Source organism: Nymphaea colorata, chromosome 10 (assembly GCF_008831285.2).
Source record: "Nymphaea colorata isolate Beijing-Zhang1983 chromosome 10, ASM883128v2, whole genome shotgun sequence".
In the NCBI taxonomy this organism is placed as follows: domain Eukaryota; kingdom Viridiplantae; phylum Streptophyta; class Magnoliopsida; order Nymphaeales; family Nymphaeaceae; genus Nymphaea; species Nymphaea colorata.
Window position 1 is genome coordinate 24,003,626 of NC_045147.1, and position 21,460 is coordinate 24,025,085.

Here is a 21,460-nt window from a genome sequence, read left to right on the forward strand (position 1 = left end):
TATCCTAATTTCCAAGATTGGTAGACGTGTCGAGCCTAACGGTAACCTCTCCTCCAACTTTCCCACCAACTGAACCATTTCAAATCTTGACTCAAGAGGTAAGGCCGTCTGCTTTCTCTCTCATCTTATTACACGAAGATTTAAACACACACAAAACATATCAGTTATTCCCTTCGCCTTCGATAATAATGGTCTTGCCATTTTCCTTTCATCTTCTGTTTATTCCGCAGGGGAGATGAGAGGAAAAATGGTTAAGGCTGAGGAGGACGCAGAAGAGTTGAAATCGAGGTTGGTGAAGGAGATCTGCCTCATCTCATCAACATCTTGTTCATGCAGTCGTCCACGATCCTTTCCTGGGAAATCTGAGTTTGTGGATTGGTACCGCCTTCTCTGTGTATGTTTTCACCACCCATTAAATTTTTACTATGTCAGTAGTATATAGCGCATTCTGTTCCGCTGATCATAAAGAATTGATCCTCTGAAGATAGATAGAAGAGGATGCTGAGATTGATGTCATCAGAAAGCGTTATCATCAACTAGGTAGGACTGCAGAACAGGGGAGTCATTTCTGAATGTATCAAGGGTGTCGTCTTTCTTCAGATTCGATTCATTCATTTTTTTTTGGCAGCATTGCAGATCCATCCTGACAAAAACAAACATTCTAATGCTGGAGTTGCATTTAAGCTCGTCTCAGAGGTATGCATAATTTGATCTCTCGGAATTACCAGAAGTGCCTAAGTAGGAATACACAACTCAAGCAACCGATGTTGCACTCTCTTGAATTCTAATTCAGGCCACTTTTGAGGAAAATTCTGAAAACGAAAAAGAAAAAAAGAACATTCTGAAAGAAGCAAATCATGTGCGCTTTAGAATCCAGCACAATGGTGGTGCATGAATGTTCTTTTTCTCGTGTATATTGGCGACTGCTTGTACCTATGGATATCTGTCTCTGCAAATTGTGACGTATCATGTGGAAACTCTCTTTCAGGCATACGAATGTCTGTCAAACACAACTAAGAGAGCTGAATTTAACTTAGAAAGGACGAACAGGATATGCAGTAGATGTCAGAGATCAAGACCATCCGAAGCCTGCGGCACTTTTGACAAAGTGAGAAAGGAGAAGGTGAATGGCGCCGAGTTTTCTTCAAGAAGGGCTAGACAGGAAAAGGCAAGAAGGGAAATGAAACAGGCAATAAAAGAGGAAGCCACAGTGATAGCCAGTTCCATCAGCATCTGCCATCAGACACCCAGAAATGAATCTCCTATCTTCGATCCTGCCATGTACAGTTTGGGATATCCTCATCGAAGGACGCCTCTGGAATGCTCCGGTCTTCTTGATTCCCGTCGTCAGCAAAAGGACATTTATGCCTCCTCAAGATGCAATGGCGGAAGAAACCATCAACGAAAAGCAGAGTTCCCAGTTTTCGAGAACTGCAATAGAATTTCATGTATCTCCCCCAACAGAACAAAACACACCGTTCTCAAGGTGTGACAACTTTTCTCCAACTCTTCATTTGTTTTGCATTTTTCTTTTTCCATGAAGAAATGGAGCATCTGAGCATGGCCATTGCGGATTGGAGAATAATTTACAGACTGTTACCAAACATAACAGCCCGTGGCTGAAATGGTTCCCGTTGATAATCTCGAGTTTTTTTCTTATTTTCGTATTGTTAAATTTTATAATGTGAAGTTAGTTTACAAAAAGAAACTAAAAGTAAGCTGATATGGCCTATGTGCTCTGGCCAAGGCGGTCGATTTGCCGGGTTGGTCAGCATAAATGATGTGGACGGGCTAACAATGCAGATAGCACCGTTCCAATCAGTGGCACAATGTTAAGCGCCGTCATCGAACAGTAGATGCAGTTCCGCAGAGTTATGGACCGTCGCTTGTCCGTATTACAATTTGCGATGATTGTACAAAAGATACCCTTGTTGGAGGCCTCCAATGATCAAATCGAAAGGTGAGTTTGAATGACGCCATCAACAAAATTGGTTGTGTAAAAACCAAGTTTTCGAAAACCTAGTTCAAAACTCGGTCTTATAAATTTAGTTTGGATGTTTGGATGGAAAATTTTGGTTTAAAGGCAAAAGTAGTTTTACCTGAAAAGGGGGGAAGCAGGTTTTTCAGGCCTTTCATGAAAACTAGTGACAAAACTCAGTTTTAATGTCATCCAAATACTCTTGAAATGGTATTTTGGTGTAAAACCAATTTTTCTCTCCTAAAACCTGGTTTTAAATTGTCGCCCAAACAACACCCCCTTCAAGTTTATCCCAAAATCAAACAAGGAAATGAGGAGCTTTAGTTGGCACCAAGCAATTAAAACTTCGAGCATTGAGTTTCTGGTTATTAGCCAAGTGACAAGACCTCTCCTTTCGTTTTGATCAAATCGCTATTCAAAATTAGTAACTGTGATGCCAAAACAGAAAAGAAAAGAAAAAACAATTCCCGAACAGGCAGTAAGTCTTACTGCTCAAACGAAAAACAAAAAATAAAAGGGCACCGCAACGGGCAGGTGCGATGTGACCCAGCAAAATCCAATTTCGCTACTAGACATTTTACAAGAAATTGAAAGAAAGCACGGTTACTTATAAATTAGCATATCAGCACTCGTCCTATTAAGCGTATGCGGACTCCGATCTGCAATCCCCCTTGCAAATACGTATATCTAGCTCGTTCCGAGACAATAAGTTCAAAGGAGGAAAATGCAATCTTTTGACAGAAATGTGGAAAGCTTATAGGTATCATAAGATGTTCTGTGGCCCAGTCAACAAGGGACGTAGTAAATATTCATATTTGTCCATAAACCACATATATTCCAAACTTCAATATTTTAAACCCGAAGATGCTCGTTCCGAGACACTAAGTTCAAAGAAGGAAAATGCAATCTTTTGACATAAATATGGAAAACTTATAGATAACATAAGATAATCTGTGGCCCAGTCAACAAGGGACGTAGTAAATATTCATATCATATTTGTCCATAAATCACATATATTCCAAAATTCAATATTTTAAACTCGAAGATGCACATCCGCAACTAATCATAAGCCAAAATTTTCCTAAACATGGTTAAGCCGAGTGTGGAACCACACATGGTGACAGCTTATCATCTCGTACGACCTTACTAGGTCTAGGCAGCCGCTGAAAAGAATATCAGATAGAAACATTCAGATGTTCAAATGAGTTCTGTAGAATGAGATACTGCATGATCCTGATGCCTCAACTTTGTCCTTCAGGCTTCTTGTCCAAAATCTTCAGAAGACCAGACTCTAACAGTGGCTGAACTTCAGACGAGGCAAGGCCTTTAACTTCTTGGTTAGACGATTCCATATAAGCTGCAACTACCTTGCAACTATAACACCAAAGTTTTAACAGTTACTATGAAAAAAGGGATTAAAAAAAGTACAATTAAGGAAGAGATTATGAAGGCCAGAAAATGCGAATGAACATAAAGAGTTCATGGACAACAGCTGGGACAGCAGAATGCACGCACTGCAGTGCCGTAGCCACATGGTGCCAGTCTCTTAAAAGTTCTTTATTTTTAAATGGGAATCTCAAATATTTATTCTTATATATATATATATATATATATATATATAAGTGCCCCACCAGATTTGAGTATTTTTAAACAAGTGCCCCTCCAGCCAATTTTTCTGGCTCCGCCACTGACAGACTGCTGAGCCTGAAGTGACCATGCACTTAATAATAAGCATACATCTGTGTGCCCATCTACTGTTTAAGTGTATAAAACTTAGATGTTATTTTAGTGAACCAGGAAGGACGGGGCTTCAAGTAAGCAGGACTAAGGCATTTAAGAGGTGCAGTGTATTACACATTGAGAAATAGCGAACAAATTTCTTACCTGTGCCCCTGAGCCCACAATTTGCACCTATCCTTCAATGCCAGCTTCCACAAGGTATTAGCAAAGCGAGGACACTCCAAAATTAATTTCCTAATGACCCTGCTGGAATGGAAGTTCTCAAAAACATGCTCCTGTAACTCCACCTTTGGTGCAGCACCAAGTTGTGATATCGCCACGTGAAGAGCATCCAACTTATCTGTCAAGGTCTGCCAAAGAATACCGCCAGCCCCACCTACAGCCACCTAGAGTAAAACAAAAAACCGTAAAAAACTGATCTTAAGAAGTTTGATCTAGTACAAATCACCTAAACCTTGCAATGAAGTTGTGATAATTCGTACTGCAGGTGATGAGTCCATGCAGCAAACGATTACCTCATATATCACATCTTTTGCAAAATTAGACTGCAAAAATTCTGCTGCATTATCAATGCAGGCATTGATGAGGATCTGCACAGCAAATAACAGAAAGAGGCTCAGTTGCTAGTCGGATGCACTTAACCATAAGTCCATAACTACTACTACTACCACCAAATGCACCAAAGAAGAAAAATTTATGCAATCAAATAACAAAATGCCTCAGTTGCCATTGATAAAGCTTAAGTAAACAGCATTATTTAACTGCAAATAGATCAAAAAGGAAAACCTCGGCTAGCTGACTGTCAATCAGAATCTCTGACCGCCGCAAGGAAGGATCCTTTTTCCCCTTGTCTGACAAACTATGACTTTCCTTAGGGGCTGAATTATCATCTTTAACATCATCCATCATGTCTGGTCCATTATCGGTGCCTACAGGACCCAACTGATGTGTTTCTGATAGTTTTGATTCACGGTCTGTTTTCATGTTAGCTTCCAATTTTTTGCCCTATTGAAAAGAAGCACACAAGTTAAAAGATATTGCATGATTAATCATTTGCAAAATTGTATAACTACTAATGATGAATTTTTTGAGAGAAATTACCTCAGCAGTGGATAAAGAAGGAATTGTTAAGTCCAAGGCTGCCAAGTCATCTGGACTAAAATATCGTGAAGAATAAGGATGAAGAAGTTGCAACAATGGCCGTCTGCCATTCTGATAGTTCCACAAAGAAAAGATTAATATAATAATCATCAACCATTTCTACCTTCAGAGTTCATATCAATTGACAAACATAAAAAAGACCAACCTTATCAAGAATGAGCTCTTTCAATCCTGACTGTAACTCCTGAATGATCACCTGACAACGGACCACTAGCATTATCATAAAAATCCTACAAATGGGAATTCATTAAAACAAAAAAAGAAAAGCATTCAGATATCTAGAAACTAACTTTGGTTATAAGTTTTGTATCGTCAACAACACACAGAATACAAGTAAGAACCTGCAAAGAAAACAAATGGAAAGAAACCGATAAGAGAGAAAATTGCTACCAACTACAAAAAAACCAATGCCACCTTAAAATTAAGAGGCATATAAGGCAAGAACAAGAGTTTTCTAGTTAAATTTATAATTTCTAGGGATGCACTGCGATCACTTCTATTATGCATGAGAACCCAACAAGTCAGCAACTGTAAGAACACTAGAGATATATTACTTCATAAGCCACACCACTGTCAGGAGCATGATGGGGACTAAGCAGAACAGGTCATAGTCCTTCCTATTCCCATACAGAATGGAAAAGGAGGCTAAGAAAGAGAAGGAAAAGAAATATTAGAAGCGCAAATCTTTGGCAAGCACCTAAAGGATCTTGCTCTTCACAACATTAACCAACTAGGAAAAAATCTGTACCGTGCTAGAATTAAGTATTATTCTAATAACTTGTGGGAAATATAATCTAAAAATCTCAGTCTGATGAAATTACTGACCTCCAAACATTTCAAAGTTGCCTCTACAAAGTCAACAGACAAGTCAAGACAATATTTACCAATCAAAAGAAAAAAAAAGTTGTATCCATCAGTTGGATCAATGAACCTAGAGTCCTAAAGTAACGTCATCGAAAGGTATTTAAGGTGCGGAGAAATAGAACAGTGCTCATATTCATCAGCTGAACCAATGAACCAAGGGCCCTATTTGGTAAAGCAACATCATCAGAATCTGTTCACAGCAACAGAACATTTTTCATGTTCAAAACAATGTATAAGCATGAGCTTGACATGACATGGCTATCATTGAGTTTTGACAATTGATACACAATAAAATGAACAGGGTAGATAACCATAAGGCTGTTAGTATACCATGTTTCCATGTGGATCAAGAGAAATCTTTTGAACGTGTCCCTTCATGCCTTTGATGATTTTTTTTCTCTCCTGCAGTAAAACAAATTAACTTTGGATAACTAATCACTAATGACATTAACGTGAAATGCTAACATTCCATCCACATAGCAAGAAGTACTATAATTTGTTGGTTGCCACATAAGCATTAGCCAATAAAATACGAGGCATAGTCCTGCAGTGTTATTTGGAAAGAGTAACCATAGGAACCCATCTTTAGAAAGGGAAAGAAAAGAGAAAACTGTAAGGGCCATAACATTTCAAATTCTAGGCAGTCAACGGTGCCAGTCACCACATAGGCAGGCCCTAACCCAAAAATAAACAAATCGAACTTCAATTTACAAATTGACTATGAAAAAAAAAGGAGAAAACTACATCACTGGAAACAATGTAATATAAAGGGGTATAATTTATCATATTAAGCAAAAAAAGGAAATGCATAGATGCCATCAACTTGGGTGTCTGGTGTTGCACTTGTACCTAGGTGATGCCTGCAGCCTTTCTGCTGCTCCTTAGCTCGGACTCTATCAAACGCACCCGGTAAGCATCAGCTGATACCCGTGGAGAGGCTAACACGTCCCCAACAGCTCGCGCATGAAGAATCCAGCTCAAAGATGCAGAAAGGCCCAAGCCCTTCTTGATCCTTGGCCCCAATTGCAGAAGCTCTCGAAGTTTGGCTTGAGCCAACACAACCGACCTACACTCGAGCATACCTCGGCCACACCCTCCTCTTCAGCCATCCAGCCAGCACAAGGGCAAGCCATGACCAAGTGCCAAGCCACAAGCCTCGGCTGGCATGGAGGTTAGCAGCCAAAATGGGCATGCTAGATTCTGCCAAAGTCGGCCAAGCCTAGCCGCGCCAATTTAGGCTGATGGACTGAACCCAGCCCAAGCAAAATGCACACACTAGATCCAGACAAGCTCACTCCACCACATCCCCATGTCATTTACAAAAAGGCTCAAACTGATGAGCCAACCACAAGGAAGAACAGGTCGAAGCCTCGAAGGCATGCCAAACACATGTTGAAGCCCACATGAACTACCACCATCTTGTGGTCCCAATGCAAGCCTATTAAAGAGCCTCCCTTGGGTGCCACATCAACATGTCATGGACCCTACTTCTAGGAACAAGCCAGCTGGAAGCTTGAGCTATGGAGGAGACCACACCCGATATGGTGACCCCCTTAATTGGAGATGACATATCTAATGTAGCCAATGAGAATTTAAAATTCAAAATAAAGGCAAGATTTATGGATCTCGACCACCTTGGGAGGGAAATCCAAAATTTAAATGAATGATTTGAATTTGTGAAGAGTGGGCTAGCTGCACCTATTTAGGAGGAATTGTTCTAAGTTGTGAGTTGCGATCATCATCAAACAAGATGAAATGGAGTAATCTTATTGAAGTGAACTCCTTATCCCTCTCCTTCGGAATCTATGTCGCAAGAATTCCCAAACTGGTGTTGGCCAGTCCAGCCAAGCGCTGACTGGTCTTCGGCAGGGAACCAGCCCTTGGTAGGTTTTCAATCCTCACTGGAAGGAGCACGTCCCAAAAGTGGTACCTGTCAAAGGAGGATCTCTCCCGATTCCGCACAATCAGTATCTCCTCTCCAGTCAGCTCTCCCACAGCTGGTCAACTTCCTACACTTAGGCCACCCCCTTTCCTCATGCCCAACCCCTTAGGCATGATCTCTCACACCAGCTGACACTAGGCACCCCACTGGAATTGCTTTGAAGTGTTGACATTACTATCAAATACCGCGTGTTCGAGGAAATGTCAGCTTCCACACATTTGAGTGCCCTGTTTGATCGTGCTTTCCACAAAAGCAAACAATATCTGATTTTCATGTGCCTACACTTGTTTGAAGCTTATAAAATGATCTTTCCAACAAGCGATTACATGCCTCAATCAAAGTTCGCATGAGGGAGATACTGCCGATTTAATCTGGCTGACTGATCACCGTCCAGAACCGTCATCTTCCCTAGCCATGGACAGAACCTGCAGATACACCCAGTCCACCATCTTCCAAGGGTCATAGCTCTCTTGATACTGCTCGCATCAACCTAAAATTTTGGAAGCGGTTTCGTAATTAATGGAGAAGACAATGCCTAAAGTTGTGGCCAAGTAAATTTGTTGTTTCCCATTCATAGCTGTGTCCTATCATGGTTGCAGGGCACCCTGCTGCCTCTGGCTGGCGTCACACTGGAGTCCTAGAACAAGCTCTAAATGGTATCCGCAAGACTAGAGAACATAAGCAAGTAAGCAAGCTAAGCAAACACAACACTAGGGAACATAAGCGAGTAAGCAACCTAAGCAGACATTGCAATTTAATGTATTAGTACCTTGGCTGTTCCATGCTTGACACAAAGTACGCCAATCCTTGATCCATCTCTTGTGTGGATCATACGAACAAGAATTGGGCCAGACAGCTGTTCGATTATATCTGTTGCAATAGACTATAAGAAGGGTCAATTCAGATGGTAACATAGATCCAATTTCATAAAGAGTTGTACCAAGTAAACACACAGGACTAGGAAAATTCCAAAATCTATACCTTGTCAGCAATGCTAAAGAACTCCAGGAGTGCAGCATGGACAATTGAATGATCCACTATTTCTTTCTTTAATATGGGCTGGAGTACAGAAGACATGTGTTCTATGACTGACGCTTTTTGAAGACCGTGCCTAGAAATCAAATCCACTAACCTGTTGAAAAGGATGTATATATACAGTCAACTCTACAAAGCACTTACACTGGGACAAGAACAAGCAAACAGAGGACCTCAGAGACAAAAAGCCGTGTTGGGCCTAAAACTACACAAATAGAATAGGCATTTAAAGAGAAATGCATACGTTTGTAACCAAACTATAAAAGATTACTGCTAACGTAACAAGAAAATATGGGAATGAATTTTTCACAAATATGTTTTTCATAATCCATATGGTTTCCTTTAGTCCTCATAATTAGATGCCTAAGAAAACACAGACTGCCCCAGGGCTTTTGATGCATCATCTCCGCTGAGAAACATTTTGGGGATTTTAGCACATTTATCCATGTTTTATTGGGCACCAGTCAAATTGCCAAGAGTGTAGATGGTTAAAAAAAAAAGGATAAATCATCAAACAGAGTGGGGAATGCAAGGAGAAATCTATGATTTTGATCATCATACCTCCCTTCACTTGTAGTGCTCAAGCCTTTAAATAGCCTAAACTCAGTGGAATATAGTTCCAGCAACAGGGTCTTCTTTTGAGTTGCATTTCCTAAGTTGAATGCATGTTCAACAACTGCACACCCAAAGAAAGAAAAAAAACCAAGAACATTTAAACAACAAACATAAATGTATACCAAGCATATATATAAATTTGTATATGAAAAAAAATTGGAAATTCTGAAGTGTAAATGTCATTTTTTTCCTTCTCCTGGAATAAGCAAAATGGATTCTTCCAGTGCATAAAATAAAAATTCTGACCAGGCTGCTTAATAAATAAATAAAAGAACAAAAATATAAGACTACTAATGCTCTAGGAAAAATCTCAGAAGTAAAATATACTAGTAGCTTATTCTTTCACTTCCACGTGACAAGAATTGCAGTAATCTCTCTCTCTCTCTTTATATGTATATATTATAAACACAAATATAGTTTTTGCATTTTCAACGGTGATATTTTTCTTGGGTATAATATGACAAGCTTGAAAAAAATGAAAAAAGTAAATTTTTAGAAAAGTAAAAAATCTTAAAAGTTGGGGAAAATAAAATAAATGAGAAACTAATAAGACAACATCAAAAATAAGTAGATAAGCAACAAATAAAAAATAGAAAATGGAGAAAAACAGTTTGGCATTTAAAAAAATGTGAAAAAATGACTAAAATGAAAAAAAGGGAAAAATATGTTTTTTTGCATTTTGGTATTTTTAAGGAATTTTTTGCCTTTTTCGGCTGATTTATTTTTTGCATTCTTAATGTGTTTTTTCAAAAAAAAAAAAACCTCATCTTTCTGAGTTCTGACTATGGTATTGTGAAAGATGAAAGACACATCAATGATAGGTCAAGACAAAAATAATGAAAAGATATTACCCCAAAAATAAATTAATGTGCCAACATTGTTAAAAAAAATTAAGAACCCAACGGTTTCAAAGTTTCAAACAATGCAAGATCTTGATTTTTGAAATCCTTATTTTTCAAATATTGGTAATTTAAGCATATATACGAAGTAAATATATAGTCTGAAACTCTGAAAAGCTTCTTTTACATGCACCCAGCAATAGCTAAAAGTCTTATTGTATAGACTCAGTTCAATACACAACAGACAAATGCCACCACTATTACACTGCTTAATGCTTCTGGCACAAATAATTAAGTTATAAGCAAAGTTCACGAATGGCCACAGAATTGGCAAAACTTGCAGCTCGGATTAGTAATTTAGCATTTGCGCAGTGAATGTTGATAAGTTTAACTAAAACAAAGTACCTGCTGACCCGAACTGATGACGAAGAAGTGATGCGACATGCCCAGAGAGGGAAGACATGAAACCATCCAACTGGCTTTTACTGGCTTCAAGGAATGAAACGTAAAGGTCGTTTCAGATAGCTCACACAAAGCAAGCAACATATCCTGTAAAACCCATAACAAATATCCACAACGTACCGTTATCCAGCATTTTATTGACAAGATGCACTGCGTATTTGTTTTGTGCAAGTGTAAGAAAGTGTGGGCGAAGTTCATCGCATATGCTGTTTTTCTCCAACGGTTGACAGTATTTGATGCAAGTCTGTTTTGTGTTCCAAAAAAAAAAAAAAAAAGACAGTCCTGGAGATTGAGTTCACCAAGCATAATGCACCAGTAACTTGAACCCATTTTACCTCACGTATAAACTAACCTGTAAAACACGGGAAGAGACGTGAGAACCAGCAATTTCTGGGATCTTCCCTTTCATCTTCTTCAATGCCTCAGTTATTACCCTGACTTACACGAATGCGTTCATAACCAACCGCGAAAATATTGAAAGAAGGCTAGACAAAGGAAATGAGGGGGGACAGAGGCTGTACTTAGACCGCTCTTCTTTCGTAATATCACGACGGCGCATCTTCTCCCACAGCAACGCAAGCTCCTGAACTCGAACCAGGCAGCGAGGAAAAAATGTTCAACCAATGACAGCATAAAAGAAGGCCAAAGGCCAAAATAATAAGAAAAAATCAATTGACTATATGAACACCGGACGACAGCGAACTCGATCTAGACTAAGACTAGTCCAAAGCAAATTAAACATCGATTAGAAGAGAAACTATTACGTGCTGAAGAGTGTAGTTAGCCTTCCTTTTCTTCTTTCTCTCCTCTGTCAATTCCTGCAGACACGAGAACACCACTATGGAATGAAAAGAGATCCAAGTTTCCAAGACTAACAACGAGAAGAAGAAGGGGAGTGGCGGTGATTCGAAGACCTTGGACTTCGTTCGACGACTCGCTTCATCCTTTGACTGTTTTACACCTTCTGACGGCTCATGCGAAACCATTTTTTGCTTCTGGAGGAGACTCGGCTTTGCGCCCAATGGTTTCCTGGGAGGATGAGAGAACTTTTTTTCTTGAGGGGATTTGAGTCTACCCTCTTGGGCTTCTTCGAGAAATTGGGATTCGTCTTCTGAGAAGATTGAGAGCTAGGACCTCGCTTCCTCTTTTTTAAGAGTTGCTGCTTCTCCGGCGCCATCAGAAACAGAGAGAGAGAGAGAGAGAGAAGAAGAAGAAGAAGAAGAAGAAGATAACCGCGACTTTGTGCAAAGGAGGGAAGAAAAACCTAGTCTTCGAACCCTTCTTATCATAGATCCAGGTCTGTAATCTGAACCGGATCCAAAACCTGAAACAAATCTTCAACGGATTCCGGTCCAAACTAAGGTGGACCCGTCGTACTCGTTGGGGTAGGATCCGGTTGTCCGAGTATTTCTTCTTCGGATGCGCTCTACCTCAAAGCGCGTTCAAATTCTGGAAAACCCTAGTTTCAATGAAATGGGAACGAAGACGGGATGGGGGGATGACCTCCAACTTTCTTCTCTTTTCTTTCTCTGTTCTGCTTTCATAGGGTTCCTTCTGCCTCTTCATTTCAGCCATCGGCAGTAGGAGCAATTTCCTTCTGTTTTGTTCTCGACAGTGGTTGTTTTTTGGTCATAAAGTAGAAAGCTCTACAGTCGTCAAGAGTTTCAATCGAGGTTCTTTTACCAAAACTGATCCGTCGGAGAAGTGAGGGAGTTGAATGGCTAACAGAACCGATCCGTCGGCGAAAAGCATCCATGGAACGAACCCGCAGAATCTGGTCGAGAAGATTTTGAGATCCAAAATTTACCAGAACACCTACTGGAAGGAGCAATGCTTCGGTCTCACAGCTGAAACCCTTGTTGACAAGGCCATGGAGTTGGACCATTTCGGTGGAACTTATGGTGGCAACAGGAAAGCGACTCCCTTTATGTGTTTGGTGATGAAGATGCTTCAGATTCAGCCGGAGAAGGAAATCGTTGTTGAATTCATTAAGAACGAAGATTACAAGTAAATACCAGCTTGGCCTTTTACTTCGGTGATTTGTGTTTTTGTTCTTTCTTATTCATTTGCACGTTACACATGATAAAATCTGTTTTAGGGTTTTCCCTGCTATTAGTAGTCTTTGTGCTTTGTTTTGTTTTTTTGTTCTCCTGTTGGAGATGATAGTCTTTGCACTTCCTTCTATTTGTAATGCATTTGCGAAACTTGTAGCTTTGCTTCACCGTTCCTTCAATTTTGAAGTGGAAGTATGGTCTGTTGTGGTAAGAGTAGAAAGTGTAGGAACTCGTTTTCTCGAAGCACCTCCTTTTTTTCTGGACCATGTACTTGTTTATAAAGTGCCTCAGAGGAGGAATTGTCTAATTAAAGTTTTGCCTATATTTTGTTGAACAGATACGTTCGAATTTTAGGAGCATTTTATTTGCGCTTGGTGGGAAAGGCAACAGATGTTTACCAATATCTGGAGCCGTTGTACAATGATTATCGGAAATTGAGACGCAAATTATCAGATGGAAGTAAGTCTAAGAGCTTGGTGAATTTTGTGCCCTTATAATTCTTTAGGTTTATTAGCTTGTGTTGTTTGGACGGTGGTTCTGAGTTATTCTTCCTGGTTGCTCGTTGATAATAATTTCATCTACTCAATATTTTTTTCTTCATTTGCAGGCTTTGCTTTGAGTCACGTTGATGAGTTCATCGACGAACTTCTCACAAAAGATTACTCCTGCGATATTGCTCTTCCACGTGTTCCTAAAAGGTGAGCATTCTAAGGACGCGTCCTTTCCTTTTAAATGTTAGGTACTCGCAGCTTATTTTGTACATCTTCTTGTTTTCTTTCTTCTTTCTGTGTAGCCTCTCTTCGCTTGTAACTGCAAAATGCAAGAGCAACATTTTTCACAGTTTTAGGCTCTTAGTTTCATGTTACAGCATCAAGTGTTTGTAGCAGTAGGTAATGGCTTTATCTGTTGGCCAGTTTTGGACCATTTAAGGTTAGGGACTTTGAATCACATCACGCAATATTGTTGTCATACTTCGTAGGAGAAGTTTCAGACTTACTAGTCTTACATGTATAATGATTTGACTTACCAATGAAGGTAAATTGTTTTTTACTAGACTAATTATGTCCCAAAATGAATGCATTTGACAGGTTTTGATGTGCTATACTACTTCTTTGTTTCTTTCCCTTCTTTTGGAGTCCAATTTTGGCTGTCTAACCAGTTGATGGAATTTTTCATATCCATTCCAGTGTTCTATATGATGACATGATATCACATTCCCTAAACATATTTTACCTTAGTTCTGGTCATGCTTTTGAATAAAATTGTATTAAGACTCTCTCTCTCTCTCTCTCTCTCGCATATATATATATATATATATATATATATATATATATATATATATATATATATAGGGTGGAACCATAGATAGAGATCCTGCTTCTTAGAAGTACCCGTCTGAAGCATGAAGTGCCACATAATCTGTTTACCTTTAAAGGGAAGTTCATTTCACCCTATCTTCTTGTGTTCTTTCCATTTGCTTCTCTAACTTTTCTTCCCCCACTTCTGCATTTATTTGTCTTGAGTCTTTTATTTTTGGTAGTTAAGGGAAAACAAAATTTCAAACCATAAAAGTTATCCTCAAATGTCATTTATATTTATTTTCATGAGTGTTCTTACTACAATGTGCATAAATGAGTTTATGTGGTCGATTACATGAACAGATGGACTCTGGAATCAGGGGGACAGTTGGAACCAAGAAGAAGTGCTCTGGAAGATGATTTTGAGGAGGAAGAAGAAGAAAAGGAAGAGGAGGACCATGCCTTAGAAAATGGGGTGAATGAGAAGGTTAGGGTTGATTATTACTTTATTTAATTTCAGAAATAAAAGGGAAAAAACGTTTTGTATGTGAAGACACTTTTAAGTGTCATGATTTATCCGCGTCATGATTTATCCTCTACAGGACTACTACCGGGAAAGGAGTCCTTTGAGAGAGAGGGACAGGGACAGAAAACATGATCGACATAGGTACGTTTGGTAGTTTCATAGTGTATGGTTATCTGTATCATACATTAAATCTTGCTGGTGGTTCGTTTGACAAAATAATGTTACACATTTAATCACTTAAGCATATTTTTGTTAAGTACATTTATTATCTCAGGAGTTGTCTATAGTTCCCCTGTGGTGATTTTTTTTTTTTTTTTGGTTTCTTCGGGTTTGTGTCATTCTTTATATATAGCTCTAGCCCTTTCAGGAAACCTAAATTTTTTTGTTATTCTGGAATTTTATTATAATTTTCAGGAGGCATGAACCTTTTTCCTGAGAGAAGGGTAAAAACATGAAGCTCATGCTTCAAAACGCTTGATGTATTAAAGCATGTATACCTTAGTTTGTTCGTGTTTGTCAACATCTTTCTTTAGTTTTTTTCCCTTCTCAAATGTCATTGTTCTTAGGGCAACCTTTGAGTTGTAACAATGGAGGATCTGTAAGAATAGGATTAGTTCTAGCCTTCTAGGCTATGTAAAGTTATAATAGTTTTCCCACAAAAAATATGTAGAAGTAGAACAAGTTGGAAGTTTTTTGAAATATAGGAGAAACAGAGAACCTCTATGTGTGTGTGTGTGTGAAACCAGTCCCTTTTTGGTGTGCCTCAAGCTAAATGACAATGCTTTTACATAATCTGACCGCATAGATGGATTGAACATAGTTTTCCTGTTATAGATAATGTTGTGAATCATGTTTTTTTAAAATAAAGTCATGACTTCTCTATCCATCAGATTTTGATGCATTATGAATTGTTGATGTTTTTATGCTTTTGATCTTCCTTTGACACCCACAGGTAATGTTTTCAAAAGTTATTATTTGCTTAATGAACTGTGGTGTTCACACCCAACAAATTATTTTGGTATACTTTATCAAATGGTTTTAAAGAAGGGGATATAAGGTACAAAAAACTTGGGGCCCTGCTGCTATAGTGGTGGGCCCTTTCCTTCCCCACCCACTGTTTAATCACTTTCTTTATCTAGTTTCTGGTGTAGATTTCTCAGATAAATGTCAATAATGTCTCAGGAGTCAGGACAATATCGAATGTTTTTATTCTGAGTGATATTACGCTGACGATACTGTCTGCCACCAAAATGGCATTAACATTGGGCTGTTTTACCATAGGTCCATAACAGCAAAATGGTGATTAATTTCAATTGAATCTCCAATATAGCATTTTTTTAAAGTTTCCCTCTAATGATGTTTTAAAACTCCAATGAGGGATGTAGATAGTTCCTGATTTTCTAGTCATGGACATGCTCTTTGGGAAGTCAAACAGAACCAATATGTATTTCCTTATCAGAACAGGTGGGAGAGGACTACCTATGGCTTTTCATAAATCACTTGGACATAATGAACTTCACCTTTATATCTTTGGCGTTTGTTGGCATGTTTATATTAGCTTGCACATAGTTTATGGAACAAATTTTCCTCATTGTTTGACCTGGCTTGCTTTTTCATATATGGTTCTGTTTCTTCAATGTTTTTCTTGAAATTGTTGGAACTTTTTGAATCTATTTTTCAGAAATTTTCCTTGAATTTGCTTGGATTCTCTGAGTTTTTCATGTTAGTTGAGACTTTTGTGTGTTTCATGCCAAAAGGAAAGTTATGATATGGGCATACATGCACGACTTTTCCTGTTAAACGAATGTGTTATGTAGTTCTAACAACATTTTATTTCTCTCCCTGGAAACATTTTTTTATGGTAGTTCCTTGTACTCAAGGCTGTATCACCGCCGTTGGCATATAAAAGCCTTTGGCGGACTAAATGTTTCCTACAGAAAATCAGATGTGGCCCTTCCAGGTTTCTCTGCACTGGCAGTGTGCAGTGAGAAGTATGATGGGTCAGACATTCATCTTTTCTTTTGTGTGTTAGTGTGGCAAAGATGTGGATGTTTACTTATTTATTTGTGAAATACATTTCATTCCATATACAATGAAATGAAATTTGTTTTGTGCTCATCGATTATGTATTCTTACTTTGTGCATGTGCGGGTGTTTGTGCATGTGCACTTGCACTCTGACCAATTTTGCTTCAGAAAAGTGTGTTTTGTGTTCTCTTCAGGAACTTTTTTGTTAATAGTGCCTTAATATTGACTAGTCAGTTCAGTTATCAATCGACTGTGGTTTAAACAAGCGACTAGTTTGTCAAACTTGCCAGCGTAGTCATTGGTCAGCCTCCAACAATGTCTTATATATATATATATACACACACACACATGTTTGTATAGATTTATATTTCTGCATCTATTTGTATATAAATTTATGTATTTATTTGTGTATAGCCAATCGACTTAGCCCAACTAGTCTTTTTAGGGTCTTGAACCACTTGTGTTCGACTTCCAATTTTGACTACTTAAATAGTAGTTCTCTGCATTTAAGACCATATCGCTGTAGTTATTATGTTATGCTCTCGGCAGCTGTGGCAAAAATTTCTGATGATGACTATTTCAGGCTTTGGTGATGTGTGCCGTTAGAAGTATATAATAGGTAACACGTTCCCTTTGTTCTTGTTTATCCTTTTGATTGCTTTCCGTGTTCCTACTTATTTTACCTTGTACGTCCATTCTGTATTAATTGTACAAGGTAACTTGACATTTTGTGAGGTGAATTGATTGCATTTGTAGTGATCGAAATTAAATCTCTTTTTGTTTGTTTCTCTTCTCTGTGTTATTTCTGGTCCTTAATAATATCATGATCTCATTCTTCTGGCATGTCTCCATGTGGCTTTTGAACTATTAGTAGTAGGATACCCTTATTCTCATGAAACTGTTTGTATGTCCTCTTAGCAGAGATCGCTATGATCGTGATCGTGACCGCGACCGTGACCGTGACCATGGGAGAGGAAGGGAGAGGGACAGGGAGAAGGAAAGGGACAGAGACAGGGAAAGAGACAGAGACAGAGACAGAGATAGGGACAGGTATCACAGGGATCGCACTAGGGATGAAAAGGATCATATACGAGATAGAGACGGGAGAGATTATAGAAGGGACCGGGACCGGGATAAAGAGAGGCGTCGAAGCCGTTCAAGAAGCTGGAGCAGGGACCGAAAAGATCGTGAAAGAGATGACCACAGGAAGAGGCATCGCAGTCCCAGCCCTCCAGGTCGCAGGAAGGTGGATGGTCATGATGATAATGATGGCCGAGAAGAGCGGAAGAAGAAAGAAAAGAAAGAAAAGAAAGAAAAGAAAGAAGATGTAGGTGATGGCACTGACCACCCTGATCCCGAGATTGCTGAGGCAAATCGGCTTAGAGCATCTCTGGGTCTGAAGCCCTTGAGAATGTGATGAAGTTTGTAAGGAAGCGGATAATGTAAAGGTGATGAGTGGGAAAAAGAGGTAGCGGAGCTGTCAATACTGAACCTGACATTTATTGATAACTTCGCTTTCTTGCTGTTGTAGTTTCAAAAGCTTGATCGTTTGCCAACGAGGTACGGAATAGAATACTACTATATGGCTTGCTTCTGAATCCTCGTCTCTGAAATAACTAGATAACCTGTACGAGTGAGGATTCCATGTGCTGCTGTGGAACAATATGATGAAAGTGCACGAACTAGATAACCTAACTGATGCTGTTATACCCAATTTATCCCTCTATGGTGTCAATTGTGTGGAAGGTGCACTCCAAAAGTAACATTGGAACAATATTGGCAGGTAGTGGTTGTGTTTACATACCGTACTATATCATCTTCTAAGTTTCCAATGCACCTCGAAATTGGTAGAATGGTTTCTAGCAAATTGAACGCGTTCTTGGTCAAGCTTGCCAGCTAGCACTGTTTGCTGCTTTGTTACGAGAGAAAGACGGATAGATCTTTTGGGAAGGATGGAAAAGTGGAGATTAGTGAACTTCCGGTTTTGTTGCTCTAATACTTTTGGAGGACCAATGAGCAGAACCAGTGATCTTTCTGTAAGCAAGTCCTGGGCTTGCCTGACGCCCCTAGGCATTCTATAGTATTTTTGTGGGGACAAAATCTCTCCCAAGTCATCCTAATCTAATCTAAGTTTGTTTGGGGGTCAAAATATCTCTCTCTCTCTCTCTCTCTCTCTCGCTGCAGGATGCTTCACGTCGCCAGTTAGGCCGACAAGATAGACAACACGAGGGAGCCCACGATCGTCCGTTGCTTATTATGGTCATTTTGGAAGGCCCAGTTGTACAATGTCATGGGAGGAGAAAGCCAGAAACCACAAAGCGAATTAGAACTAGTCGCATACATTTATACAGGAAACAGGAGAAAAATGGCATTAGTCCCTGCACCTGCATCTAGATTCTAGTAACTCTCATCCCATGTGCCAATTCTTTCGTGCACAAGCAAAGGCTACGACTGTTTTCTGTTTCTGCTCTCTCTCCCTCTCCTGTTCTTCTTCTTCTACTTCTTATTTTTACTACAACAATTACTGCTCATAATAGCACTCCAGCTGCCAAACTAAAGGTGAAAGCACTATGAAAACTCTGCCTCTTACATCACGCTACATGCGTTTGGATTCTCGTCACTGAAGATGGAACCAACATCACCTCGGCGTGGGTTGCCAGGGTAGTCATCCTCATACTGTTCCAAACGATGGTAGCTTGTGTAATACGGTGCTTGCCTATAATGAATGGGTTCAGGCATGACATATACAGCAGGCTTATAACTGTAAGTGTAAGCATAGGCTGCAACTTGGGGTGTTCCACATTTCCCATGGTACAAATACCAAGGGCCGCCATATCCATACTCCTTCGAATTATAGTCTATGGGTTGGGCATCTTCAGTTACTTCTTTGGTCACAGGAGCAGCCGGTGATTCTGAAGTGGTTGGTGCCGCTTCAGAAACAGGTTTCTCAGGCTCGGGTGGTGGTGGTGGTGGTTCTGGTGTAGACTCTGTTGATGGTGCAGGGGCAGTATCAGCAGGAGGTGGGGGATCTGCTGGTTCTGGAGCTGCAGGTGCTGCTTCAGCTGGCTTCGGCTCTCCATCAGTGGCCGGAGCTCCTGTCTCAGCTGGTGGTGGATCTGTTTCAGGCTTTGCTTCAACAAATTCTGTGTGGGAGCATATGGTTGCAATCTTTCTTGCTTTTTTTATAGCTTTGACGACGAGTTGAGGATCAACCCAACCTACAATTGTCAGTTTTTGTTGAGGAAGGTCTATGTACTGCTCATATATCCCTGGGAAATACATACCAGTATGTTATTTTTTGCATGAGGCCATTCAGGAGTTCTAAGCAAGAAACTAATATCACCACTGATCTGGACGTTGGTGTCTCACCTGTAAGGCCATGGACAGCCTTCTTGATCTTTTGAACACAGCCATGGCAATCCATCCTGACATGGATTTCGGTGACACGAGGCTTCTGTCAATATAGATAATGACCAATTAGTAATAACTTTTATTCCTTTTAGTGGTGAGAAAACATTCTTCATAGTAGCGCTGTCAGAAAAACTTTAAAATGACCCGAATGCATATCCAGTTTGAATGCTTTCAATCACAGGCGCGAGTGCTTCACGTTCTAAAGGGGTGACTGAAAACTGTTCTGAAATCGACCTTCTTTTAAATTTTGAATTACAGTGAGCAAAAATGAGATGGTTAATCCAGAACAAAGTCAAGAATCCTCAGGAAATCCATGTATAACAGACAGTAAGGAAAAAGTTGCGTTGTTTACGGCCAAAACAGCTAATGAGAACTAACATATTTGCTGCTATATTTGTATACAGATATAATGGAACATGAGATATCATACCTCTAATGTAGTAATCATGGCTTCCGAGAGAGAGAGAGAGAGAGAGGTGGTGTTGGTAGTCCTGAAACGGGCGACGTATACATATATATACACATATATATGCACACGAGGGAAGACGAGAATAAACAAAAGCTGGGGCAGAGGGAATGTAAGGAATGGGACCTTAGACCGGATGAATGGTGTGCGGATGACGCTTAAAGTGTAAAATTTCCTGCCACACCAAGAAAAGTATGAAAGGAAAGGAAGAAGTTGGATAACTCAAGGCAAAGAACCGGGTCACAGAGGCACTTTGTTTTCTGTTGCATATTCTTCGGGGCACCACGGACACGCAAGCTATTTTGTCAGCTGTATGTGAAATGAATCATTTTACAAAATGTGGCTAATACTGATAATGTTTATACTTTTTTTTTTTTCACTTGAACTATAAACGACATTTCATTACTGTGTAAGGGACCAACAGAAAAAAATTGAAGCGGAAGGGAAACGTAGATCAGGTTAGTATTTTATCAAAATAATTCCTATATTACATCATAATTTTTACGGAAGTATGTAGTTAAAAATAATCATCTGAATGTTACTCTCTATCTCTCTTATTTCGCGTCACGGTAACATAAATAAAGAGAGACTTTTCCTCTAAGAGGCCCCTCCATCATTGTATTGTCAAATATGATCCAGTAATCGTCAGCCGACCAAAAATGTAAAAGCAACTTTTGGTGGAGGATATCCAACTCTTTGGACATCCGCTGGTGGCCCTTTTTCTTTTTATCATCTAATCTTCTTCCTTTTTTCACAATCAATCATTGACCTTGCCCACTAGGATTGGATTCCATATCACAAATTTGTGTGTGTTTGTGATCTAAGGTCTTAAGATCTTAAGTCGTAGATTTTAGATCCTTGATTTCTAAAAAAGATAAAAAAATCCTACGTTTGAAAGATGCAAGAATTACATCATGGATGTGTAAACCATATATCATAGCAGTCCACGAATCTCAAATCAGATTTCCTCCGCTCTGACTTAATGTCCATAGATTTAAGGAATAATGGTGATCTCAAGTTCACAAAATCCTATTTTCACAAT

The 21,460-nt window shown here is 39.4% G+C and overlaps 4 protein-coding genes across 5 annotated transcripts; 2 read left to right on the forward strand and 2 right to left on the reverse strand.

The window, feature by feature from the left end:
- Positions 1-130: 130 nt before the first annotated feature.
- On the forward strand, positions 131-1,642 carry LOC116263032 (uncharacterized). The gene is made up of 4 exons (XM_031642602.1): positions 131-394; positions 489-540; positions 629-696; positions 989-1,642. Exons 1-4 carry the CDS (start codon positions 236-238, stop codon positions 1,490-1,492), a joined length of 783 nt encoding a protein of 260 aa, XP_031498462.1. The 5' UTR covers positions 131-235; the 3' UTR covers positions 1,493-1,642.
- A 1,222-nt stretch (positions 1,643-2,864) lies between these two features.
- Positions 2,865-11,900, reverse strand: LOC116261741 (pumilio homolog 24). Of its 2 annotated transcripts, XM_031640583.2 has the most exons (17): positions 11,551-11,900; positions 11,401-11,454; positions 11,158-11,219; positions 10,989-11,070; positions 10,757-10,880; positions 10,580-10,663; positions 9,282-9,396; positions 8,667-8,817; positions 8,455-8,568; positions 6,074-6,145; positions 5,170-5,220; positions 5,025-5,075; positions 4,820-4,930; positions 4,505-4,723; positions 4,234-4,308; positions 3,863-4,104; positions 2,865-3,352 (listed from the first exon to the last, which is right to left on the reverse strand). In XM_031640583.2, exons 1-17 carry the CDS (start codon positions 11,620-11,622, stop codon positions 3,220-3,222), a joined length of 1,812 nt encoding a protein of 603 aa, XP_031496443.1. In that variant the 5' UTR covers positions 11,623-11,900; the 3' UTR covers positions 2,865-3,219. The 2 variants fall into 2 exon arrangements, with proteins under 2 accessions (XP_031496443.1, XP_031496444.1); XM_031640584.2 differs by lacking the exon at positions 5,170-5,220.
- Positions 11,901-12,051: 151 nt separating this feature from the next.
- Positions 12,052-18,139, forward strand: LOC116261742 (pre-mRNA-splicing factor 38). Its single transcript, XM_031640585.2, has 6 exons — positions 12,052-12,643; positions 13,028-13,149; positions 13,298-13,388; positions 14,352-14,475; positions 14,591-14,655; positions 17,463-18,139. Exons 1-6 carry the CDS (start codon positions 12,354-12,356, stop codon positions 17,956-17,958), a joined length of 1,188 nt encoding a protein of 395 aa, XP_031496445.1. The 5' UTR covers positions 12,052-12,353; the 3' UTR covers positions 17,959-18,139.
- Positions 18,140-19,095: 956 nt separating this feature from the next.
- LOC116261743 (extensin-like) lies at positions 19,096-20,438 on the reverse strand. The gene is made up of 3 exons (XM_031640587.2): positions 20,383-20,438; positions 19,911-19,995; positions 19,096-19,810 (listed from the first exon to the last, which is right to left on the reverse strand). Exons 1-3 carry the CDS (start codon positions 20,398-20,400, stop codon positions 19,128-19,130), a joined length of 786 nt encoding a protein of 261 aa, XP_031496447.1. The 5' UTR covers positions 20,401-20,438; the 3' UTR covers positions 19,096-19,127.
- Between the last annotated feature and the right edge of the window lie 1,022 nt (positions 20,439-21,460).